An 11,682-nucleotide genomic window follows, 5' to 3' on the forward strand; every position below is an offset into this window, starting at 1 on the left:
TGATTTGCATATATTGAAGAATCCTTACATTCCTGGGATAAACCCCACTTGATCGTGGTGTATGATCCTTTTGATGTGCTGTTGGATTCTGTTTGCTAGTATTTTGTTGAGGATTTTTAGATTTATGTTCATCGGTGATATTGCTCTGTAGTTTTCTTTTTTTGTGACATCTTTGTCTGGTTTTTGTATCAGGGTGATGGTGGCCTTGTAGAATGAGTTTGGGAGTGTTCCTCCCTTTGCTATATTTTGGAAGAGTTTGAGAAGGATAGGTGTTAGCTCTTCTCTAAATGTTTGATAGAATTCACCTGTGAAGCCATCTTGTCCTGGGCTTTTGTTTGTTGGAAGACTTTTAATCACAGTTTCAATTTCAGTGCTTGTGATTGGTCTGTTTATATTTTCTATTTCTTCCTGGTTCAGTCTTGGAAGATTATACCTTTCTAAGAATTTGTCCATTTTTTCCACGTTGTCCATTTTATTGGCATAGTGTTGCTTGTAGTAATCCTTCATGATCCTTTGTATTTCTGCAGTGTCAGTCGTTACTTCTCCTTTTTCATTTCTAATTCTGTTCATTTGTGTCTTCTCCCTTCTTTTCTTAGTGAGTCTGGCTAGTGGTTTATCAATTTTTTTTATCTTCTCAAAGAACCAGCTTTTAGTTTTATTGATCTTTGCTATCATTTCCTTCATTTCTTTTCATTTATTTCTCATCTGATCTTTATGATTTCTTTCCTTCTGCTAACTTTGGGTTTTTTTTTTTGTTCTTCCTCTAATTGCTTTAGGTGTAAGGTTAGGTTGTTTATTTGAGATTTTCCTTGTTTCTTGAAGTAGGATTTTATTGCTATAAACTTCCCTCTTAGAACTGCTTTTTCTGCCTCCCATAGGTTTTGGGTCATCATGTTTTCATTGTCATTTGTTTCTAGGTATTTTTTGATTTCCTCTTTAATTTCTTCAGTGATCTCTTGGTTATTTAGTAGCGTACTGTTTAGCTTCCATGTGTTTGTATTTTTTACAGTTTATTTTCCTGTAATTTATATCTATCTCTTAGCCTTTATATATATCTCTTAGCCTTGTTGTCTGAAAAGATACTTGGAATGATTTCAGTTTTCTTAAATTTACCAAGGATTGATTTGTGACCCAAGATATGATCTATATGGAGGGTGTTCCATGAGCACTTGAGAACAAAGTGCATTCTGTTGTCTTTCGATGGAATGTCCTATAAATATCAATTAAATCCATTTGTCTAATGTGTCATTTAAAGCTTGTGTTTCCTTATTTATTTTCATTTTGGATGATCTGTCCATGGCAAAAGTAGGGTGTTAAAGTCCCATACTATTATTGTGTTACCATTGATTTCCACTTTTATAGCTGTTAGCATTTGCCTCGTGTACTGAGGTGGTCCTATGTTGGGTGCATAAACATTTACAATTGTTATATCTTCTTATTGGATTGATCATTATGTAGTGCCTTCTTTGTCTCTTGTAATAGTCTTTATTTTAAAGTCTATTTTTTCTGATATGAGAATTGCTACTCCAGCTTTCTTCTGATTTTCATTTTCATGGGATATCTTTTTCTATCCCCTCACTTTCAGTCTGTATGTGTTCCTAGGTCTGAAGTTGGTTTCTTGTAGACAGCGTATATATGGGTCTTGTTTTTGTATCCATTCAGCCAGTCTATGTCTTTTTGTTGAGCATTTAATCCATTTACATTTAAAGTAATTATTGATATGTATGTTCCTATTATCATTTTCTTTACTGTTTTGGGTTTGTTTTTGTAGGTCTTTTCCTTCTGTTGTGTTTCCTGCCTAGAGAAGTTCCTTTGGCATTTGTTGTAAAGCTGGTTTGGTCATGCTGAATTCTCTTAACTTTTGCTTGTCTGTAAAGGTTTTAATTTCTCCATTGAATCTGTATGCGATTCTTGCTGGGTAGAATAATCTTGGCTGTATGTTTTTCCCTTTCATCACTTGAAATATGTCCTGCCACTCCCTTCTGGCTTGCAGTATTTCTGCTGAAAGATCAGCTGTTAATCTTATGGGAATTTAAGATGAGTTATTAAATAGTCCTAAAATGAGTTTATTTCTCATAAAAGCACTAAAATATTAGTTCAGATGTTGTCCCAAGAGAAAGAGTAAATGAATGTGGGTGTTCACTATTGCTCATTTGGAGATCAGTTTATTTATAATGAAAAGGAATCACCTCCATTTCTAAAAGTTTTTATAAAAACACCTATATTTAAAACCATAGTGTCATTTAGACTTCTAAGATGGAACTATGAATTCCTGTTTGAATCAAATACTGTCTCAATTAATGCCAATTCACAAATGCTGTATTAACTAGTTTTTTGAAACATGTAGCTGCTTTTATAATTAATACAATGCTCTTAGTTTAAAATGAGTTTATTGCATCTGATATTTGTTCTCATGAATAAGGAAAATAAGAATCCTATTACCCAAGAATCACAGAAATATTTTACACTAAAAAATACTTTTAAAATACAGAGGCACTATCCAATTCTTACATGCCTTAACTCTTGTTTTTCTCTGCACTCTATATTAATGTTGACAAATCCTTTTTACCATTATGAATGAAAAAGCACCATAATGGAGCCACTGATAAATGGAAATATGCATTTAAATTCAAATCTCCCTTGCTTTTCTGTTAAAGACTTGCCACTAAAATAAAATGAGTGGCATTTCTCTAATCCAGAGAAAATTAAATTATTGGACAGATTTTAAATTTATTTGAGTGTTTTTTCCTCTTTGGTTTTCCTCAATTTGTCTATGTATTTCTTCTATTTTGGAAACTGGTATAAGACATCTAATTAATGACCATAGCTAAATTCTTTTTGCATTCTTTTAATATACAGACACTGTAGTAAATGTTTTGCATACTTTATGACATGAAATCTTCCATGAAGTTGCTTATATTCTTATCTTCATTTTAAGAAAGAGAAAACTGGCTTTTTCGCAACGGGTTTGCCGCCAGGATACAGGTGTCGTGAAAACCACCACTAAACCTAAGCAAAAATGGGAAAGGAGAAGACGCACATCAACATCGTTGTCATTGGACACGTAGATTCGGGGAAGTCCACCACTACTGGCCATCTGATCTACAAATGTGGTGGGATCGACAAGAGAACCATTGAAAAGTTCGAGAAGGAGGCTGCTGAGATGGGGAAGGGCTCCTTTAAGTATGCCTGGGTCTTGGACAAACTGAAAGCTGAACGTGAGCGTGGTATCACCATTGATATATCCCTATGGAAATTCGAGACCAGCAAGTACTATGTAACCATCATTGATGCCCCAGGACACAGAGACTTCATCAAAAACATGATTACAGGCACATCCCAGGCTGACTGTGCTGTCCTGATTGTTGCTGCTGGTGTTGGTGAATTTGAAGCAGGTATTTCCAAGAATGGGCAGACCCGTGAGCATGCCCTTCTGGCCTACACTCTGGGTGTGAAACAACTAATTGTTGGAGTTAACAAAATGGATTCCACCGAGCCACCATACAGCCAGAAGAGATACGAGGAAATTGTAAAGGAAGTCAGCACCTACATTAAGAAAATTGGCTACAACCCCGACACGGTAGCATTTGTGCCAATTTCTGACTGGAATGGTGACAACATACTGGAGCCAAGTGCTAACATGCCGTGGTTCAAGGGATGGAAAGTCACCCGTAAAGATGGCAATGCCAGTGGAACCACACTGCTTGAAGCTCTGGATTGCATCCTGCCACCAACTCGCCCAACTGACAAACCCTTGCATTTGCCCCTTCAGGACGTCTACAAAATTGGTGGTATTGGCACTATCCCTGTGGGTCGAGTGGAGACTGGTGTTCTCAAACCTGGCATGGTGGTCACCTTTGCTCCAGTCAATGTGACGACTGAAGTGAAGTCTGTTGAAATGCACCATGAAGCTTTGAGTGAAGCCCTTCCTGGGGACAATGTGGGCTTCAATGTCAAGAACGTGTCTGTCAAAGATGTTCATCGTGGCAATGTAGCTGGTGATAGCAAAAATGACCCACCGATGGAAGCAGCTGGCTTCACAGCTCAGGTGATTATCTTGAACCATCCAGGCCAAATCAGTGCTGGCTATGCACCTGTGCTGGATTGTCACACAGGTCACATTGCCTGCAAGTTTGCTGAGCTGAAGGAGAAGATTGATCGTCGTTCTGGGAAAAAGCTGGAAGATGGCCCCAAATTCTTGAAATCTGGTGATGCAGCCATCGTTGATATGGTTCCTGGCAAACCCATGTGTGTTGAGAGCTTCTCTGACTATCCTCCTCTGGGCCGCTTTGCTGTTCGTGACATGAGACAGACGGTTGCTGTGGGTGTCATCAAAGCAGTGGACAAGAAGGTAGCTGGAGCTGGCAAGGTCACCAAGTCTGCCCAGAAAGCTCAGAGGGCTAAATGAATATTATCCCCAATACCTGCCACCCCGGTCTTAATCAGTGGTGGAAGAACGTTCTCAGAACTCTTTGTCTCAATTGGCCATTTAAGTTTAATAGCAAAAGACTGGTTAATAATAACAATGCATCGTAAAACCTTCAGAAGGAAAGGAGAATGTGTTGTGGACCATTTGTTTTGTGTGTGACAGTTTTAAGTTATTAGTTTTTAAAATCAGTACTTTTTAATGGAAACAACTTGACCAAAAATCTGTCACAGAATTTGAGACCCATTAAAAAAGTTTAATGAGAAGCCTGTGTTTTCTTTTGGTCAACACTGTAACTTCCTATAGTACTAACTACTTAGGTAAGAGTTGTCCATAATCTATTTCTGGTATTAAGTATGCTGAAAAAATGAATTTTATATTTATGGGTTGGAGCTTCAGGTTTCTTACCCTTGTGTAAGGAGAATTCACCTGTTGAAGTACGTCATAGAAACGCGTTGGTACGACACAGGACAGATAAGCAAAGTAACTGTTACGTAAGCTAGTTTGTAAGAAGGTCAAATTCTATAATATGAAAGCTCATGTTGCATATAAAATTTTGTATGGTGACATAAGTATTGAGTAAATGAGTTACATCAAACTTAAGTTCCCAGTTATGGGAAAGTGCATTCACATTTACAATATTCAAGTAATTAACCTAAAATGTGAAGACTAAGTAGTATTGAGCACTGCCCTGCTAGAGTTATTGTATCCAGGTTCTAGGAAAAAATAAAAGATGTTGGAAGCTAAAAAAAAAAAAAAAAAAAAGAGAAAACTGAGGTTTGGAAGGAAAAATATTTGACTTTTACTACCTGACTCAAAAGTCATGATCTAGCACTCAGTTAGGCAATCTGATACCACAAGCCAAAATGTAGATAACTCAAATTGTGAGGGATTAATGTACAATTCTATACAAAGTTTTTTTTTTAATATATTGGAATTTTTTTTATTGTTGCTTTTACAGAAAACACTATGAATTCCTGGTGTGACACTGACTCAGAAATTTGGTAGTGACAGTCTTGATGTTTTGTTCCTTTTCTTCTATTCTTTACTTTACTAAGGGCCTACTGACTCATATACTTCTGAAAGGAGGCTTAGAGAGCTTTTATATTAAATCAATACACAAAACATCTCTAGGAAATAATCTTATCACAGTTGGCTGTAATTTAACAAGCCCTGATCATACAGGACTTTAAATGATATATTAAGCCAAACACTTCCATCTGGATAAAGCATAAGTAAAAGCATATTATATTTTAAAAATATGTGCTTTTCCATATTGGTAAATGAAATGGTGTGAAAATTAATTTATTCTTAATTTTGGCTTCCATGTTTTGGTTTCTTATTGTGTTCAACCACTAGGAGTTTTTCCTATTTAAGGAACTTCATATCAATTTTTATTTCAGGTAAAATGTTTACAGGAATATACTGCTTTTATTTCGGAAAGTTTTTCAATATTTTAGCACCCCTAGTGAAATTTTTTTATGTTTTATTTGTATTTTTATCTAATTTTTTTCTAAATTTCACACATATTTGTTTCTCATTTTGAAAAACTTCAAACATATATAAAAGTAAACAAGACTATAATGAACCCATATTTACCTATCACTTAGCCTCACCGATTATTAACACATGGTCAATATTGATCATCCATAATTTTTAGTATCTTTAAAAGAGAAGAATTGAAAATATAATACTATTATCACACATAATTTTTAATACTTAATTCTTTACTCTCACTTCAGTTTCCTAATGTCTTTCATCTTTTTTGCAAATATCAGGTTAAGCTTCAAACTGTTTGTGGGCACTTCTTCCTGGCATGTTTTCATTTCTAGATTTTATTGGAAAATGTTTTCCTGAAATTCTAAGATGGTGAGGTATGAGGACAGTTTTTCAGACTTCATAGTGCTATAGCTCTTTCATCTCTTTGGTTTCAACTCTTAGCAGTGTTTCCTTGCTGTGAGGTTTTGTCCTGGGTGGATGTTTTGGTTTATTAGTTTAAAGAATTTACAGACTCAGCATTCACCTTTTCAGTACTTACCATGAATCCATGAACAGGAGTGCAAAATTCCCTCCCACTTTCACTCCCTGTTGACTCATCACTTTCCCTGACACAATTTCTAGAATGTATTTGTTGGCAATTTGTTGGTTCCCCTCTTCTCAGATTTGTCAGATGCCCTTTGTTTCCATCCTTTTCTCTCATACAGATTCTAATATCCTGTGGGCTTGAAGCTATGTTTTTTCCCTATATGCTTATATTTATGGATTCCTAAATAGTTACATATGTCACTATGGTAAAAGTCATTGTATATTTTTGGTTTTGTTAGTCTTGCTGTCCTGCCACTACCTTCCACCAATTCCTTATTTCACACGTACTCTTGAATTGTAGTTTAGTTGAACATAAAATTTAGATGGTTGGGTCTTTATTTGGTTTGTTTCTTTGGTCTTCAGATTTTGAAGATATTATTGCATTGTTTTCTGAGGCTTATTGTTTATTGGTGCTTATTGCTGTCAGTGAGAAAAGTATTAACTCTTTGTTGTTATAATTGTATTTGTCCAATAATTAACAATGAGATTAAAAAGAGACACAAAAACTATTGGCTGTTTTTTCATATCACAGGTAGTTTCATTCAACACTTTAATGTACTGTTTATTTAAATTTTCACATATTTACGTTTTCTTTTTTGTTGAAAAAATAATTTATATTTTCTTCAGATATGACATTTCTGGTAATAAATTTGGTGTATACCAGGAAGAATTATATGATGGATTCACAAAGCTTGGACTTAGAAGTCGGGAGGTACATTTTTGTCTCTGCCATTAATTAATTAGATCATTTTGGAATATTTCACTTAAATATTTCTTCTTAGGATATTATATCTTTTATGAGGACTAATAATTTACTGTTCCTGCTTTATAGGGAGTTTGGAAATACAAAATTAAATTTTAAATATGTACAGAGAAGAAAATTACTCTATCAATATAAGCATTATTTGACCATTACTGTTTTTTGTAATAATATTACAAAATAGTATTTTTATAGGACAAAATTGTATGATGCTTACCTGAAGATAAATGTCATAGCTGTAATTATATGTACATATGGATATACACACATATAAAATACTAATATGTAATACAGCTTTTTTAGTATCAGATAATTCTTAGGAGAAAAAATGGCATGTTTTGATTGGCCACTATTTGAAATTAATATGTCTCCAACTATGTTATGTATTCATACATATATAGGAAAAATACATAGAAAAAATAGCATAGAGAGTAATTCTACAGAATAAAAGACATTATTGCTTAGAGGAATAGAGTACGAACAATATACAATATTGTTTAGCTTATTACAGCAGAAGTTAACATAAAAATAAAAGTATCATGATACTTATATTACAAATGTTATATTTTCAGAGTCATATTCTTGAGGGACTCATTAAACAACCAATCACGTTTCTGTTAAAATGCAAGATGTTATGTTTTATTTAAAATTGCTTTGGGAACAATCATTGAAAGTTTCACTAAAATGAGAAATATTTTTGAACATATTCCTTTCATTTCTTATCAATTGAAGAATTTATTCACAGTGTTAAGCCGGGAAAGGATATGACAACTTCTTTTTTATGCATTTTATAGTGATACATATCAATCATGTATGAACAAGACAATGATTCTTTTTAATAATCAGCTAGGCATATAAAGTGTACTTCAACAAAAATTAAAAAATAATAATGTTATGATTTATAGTAAATCTGCATGTAGCAGTATTGCTTCTGACAAGGAAAGCAAGAAACACATGGGCTATATCATTATGAGTACTTATGCTAACTAGAGTGAAACAGAAATGTTCAGCCTATTTTTTTATCATCAAGTTCAGGCAGAAGGAAAAACATAGTTCAAGCTTTCAAACTTTACCTTTTTAAGAGGATTTACTATCTTTTTTCCTTCTCAGTGAGTTTTTGTTTTAACCAACCTCAACACACACTAAACACACACTCTGTTGCTAGTTGCCAGGACACTTTGCATCTGAACTCAGAGTTCAATATGTCAGTTTCATTTTGGTTAATTAAAATATTATCACTAAAATCACAGCTGTTGCTGGGGGGAGGGGTAAAAAACAAGTTTAGAGAACAGAATGTTGTGTATATGCTGCGTATCAATGTATGCATTTTAAAATTACTTTTTTTCTAATTATAATGCAAAGCTATTTTGCATTGAGATGATTGGTATTTAAGTATTGCAACAAAATATAAGCAGGATATTTTCAAACAATTTCAATAATGTATAACCTTTTACTTGTATGTTTCTTTTATATGTTAGGTATAGTAATTTGCATGTATTAGATTATTACCTAATATTTTTATAACAAAAACCAAATCTTATTGCTGATCTATAAAATCCTTCTTTTTGTGAGTTTATATTTTAAAATAGGACTTAGTTTTCTGTAAGAAAAATGTTCTGAAAAAAAGAAAATCTCATTGAATCTTTTTATGATCATACATTTAATTAAAGCCACATGATCCCATACACATAAAATAAAATGAGGATAATAAATTTATTATCCATTATGAAGTCTATTTTCCATTATGTACAATATAGTGAAGGTCCAAAAGGTACAGAAAAATCACATCAAAACTGAGAAAAATACATTTATCTGAAAGATTTTTTTCCCTCTCTACCCAACAAAATGTTCCTTAGAGAACAGTATGATGACTATTGCTCAAATGTTATTTTCAGGAGCTTTGCAGAAGTTATTTTTAAACTAAGGGTTTTAATTCACTTGTTGCAAAGAGATTAGGTGTCCAGTTTGTGCATAGTCCTGTCTGAGGCCTGCAGGGAATGCTTGTTCTGCATCTGCACCAGTCTTTGTGATGGAAGATATGTCATTTTTACATTTATATATATATGTATAACTGAATCACCTTGTTGTACATCTGAAACTAGCACAACATTGTAAATCAACTACACTCCAATAAAATTAAAATAAAATTTAAAACCACGGTATTACAAGGCAGAAAATAAGTGCCACACAAAAATTTGTAAGACAAAGTACTATAAGAATACAAAAGTGCTAAAAGGTACTTTCAACTGAGGGCAGACAGACTCAGGGCAGGGTGGGGGGCGGGGCAATGGGCATGAGAAAACTTCAAGTAGGAAGTTTTATTAACATATATTTTTATCAGTGCTAAGGAAATCCAGTTGCTCTTGCCAAATCTCATCTTTTACTTTGTATTTCTTTTTTGCTAGAAAATTTCCTAAAAATTTGAACATTTGTCAGGAAATTTTTGAAATTCAAAGTGACTTAGTATACCAAAATCTCATGCAAATCCATTTCCATTAGCAGTGTTCCTCAATTCAAATGAATGAAGATGTATTCACGTAAGTGGACTGGTGAATCCACTTATTTTTTTTAAACATAAGACATGGCCTAAAGGATGAATTGGGTCTGAAAACATTTCCAGAACATCCATTTCCAATGTATCACATATCATCTGGACATATCTAATATCATTCACATTAGCTATTCTAATGATGATCTTGTCCCTATTTTTTTTTTGAGGTCTATCAGAGCATTAGGCAGCTGTGTTTCTCAAGGACTAGAAGTATGTTTCTGTGTTTTGTTTTGTTTCAATTGTTTAAGAACAAAAGTTTACCAGTTTTCATGCACCTGAGTAAGAGTTTGATGAAAAAATAATTAATAGAACAACAGTATTTTAAAAATTAATAATTTTCTTTAAATATTGAATGTCAAAACTTCTTTTGGAAGTAATTCTTTACTATGAAATTTCACCAAGCTAAACATTTAGATATGAGCATCATATTGCCTGGTTCCCACTGAGAAGCCAGTGACCTGACCCATCCCTGCTTTAGATTTTTTTCATTTATTTATCAAACTCCGTAGAGTGCTCTTTGTCAAGCACTATTTTAAGTGTTTACTAAAATACCCATACAGTATGCCAACCACGAGAGAGAAAACTATTGCTATTACTGTGCTTTTATTACAGGTGAGGAAACAGAAGCAGAGTTATGTACCACGCCCAAGGTCACACAACTGGTAACTTGATAGATCAGGATTTGAACCCAGGCAGTCTGTCTCCAGAAGCCTCCCTGATTCTGACTGGATTTTTCTCTCTTCAAGAAAATTCAGTGAGCCAATCAGTGAGCCAATCCCCAGCATCTTTTCAGGAGGTTGAGGTCAAATGATTTTTATAATGATACTAAATGTTATTTGTCATTTTTTTACCTTGATACCCTCAAAAATGTACAGTGGAGTTTTCCAGAGGTTGCATGATATCTGATTGTAACAGCAAATGTTACATCATTAAGCCAAATGTTAAAGAATTTCATCAAAATGTAAAACAATGACGTTCTTATTACTATATTTTTGATTGTTCTGGAAATAAAGTTATCTTATAAAAACATATTACATTGATATAAGTAAAACATATTTAAATAAGTAAATATATTTATTTTCTTATTTTAAGTAATTATTAGTAAATATTTTCAAAATGTTTCATTTAATGTCTAATGTGGAATATATATGTAACTTTGTAACAATTTCATTCCGTGTAAACAAAACCCCTTTGAGATTCTGAAGTTTTAAGAGTGTAGAGGGGTCCTAAAACTAAACATTTGAGAATCACTGCCTTTGGAACTTGTTTGGGGACTAAGTCACACATAAATTAATTACAGTTTGGGGTTAAATATACTCTATGATGGAGGATTATTATTTTATCTCCCTGATTAAATTTTAATTTTATTATGGAGTTTCATAGCTTTAAGACAAAAAAATTAAGTTTTTAAAAATAAGATAAAACTTGAAAGTACATACACAAAAATTTGACTGGTCTCAATATCTTTTATTTCTTATTCATAATTATAAAGTTACTTAAATCTCCCCCTAGGAAAGGTGACTTCTACCACAGATGATTCTTACTAGACCTCACACATCATGCTCACTTTTACTTAAGCTGAATTCCTTATACACGCAGCACAACATGATGGAGAAAGCACAAGTTCTTGAAATGAATAAAGTCTGAAATAAATTTATTTTCCACTACTTACCAGGAATAGTTGGTGAATTTGCTTGAACTCTCTGATCAATAATACTGATTCTGAAGATCTGCTGTGATAATTGTATGAAACACACATCATTTAATCCTAGCTGAATATCAGTTTTCTTATCAGTAAAATTATGATAAAAATTGTTTTGAAGATTCTTGCAACTCATCCATAAATAGCACTTTGGATAC

The 11,682-nt window shown here is 33.3% G+C and overlaps 1 protein-coding gene across 1 annotated transcript; it reads left to right on the forward strand.

The window, feature by feature from the left end:
- Nucleotides 1-2,957: 2,957 nt before the first annotated feature.
- On the forward strand, nt 2,958-4,692 carry LOC309823042 (elongation factor 1-alpha 1-like). Its single transcript, XM_082655191.1, has one exon. It carries the CDS (start codon nt 3,020-3,022, stop codon nt 4,406-4,408), a length of 1,389 nt encoding a protein of 462 aa, XP_082511317.1. The 5' UTR covers nt 2,958-3,019; the 3' UTR covers nt 4,409-4,692.
- The last annotated feature ends 6,990 nt before the right edge of the window (nt 4,693-11,682 follow it).

The sequence above is a fragment of the Grampus griseus genome, assembly GCF_964374135.1.
Source record: "Grampus griseus genome assembly, chromosome: 5".
Classification (NCBI taxonomy): Eukaryota; Metazoa; Chordata; class Mammalia; order Artiodactyla; family Delphinidae; genus Grampus; species Grampus griseus.

Coding starts and splice junctions, on each gene's coding strand:
- LOC309823042 (XM_082655191.1), top strand. CDS start 3,020: ATGGGAAAGGAGAAGACGCACATCAACATCGTTGTCATTGGACACGTA.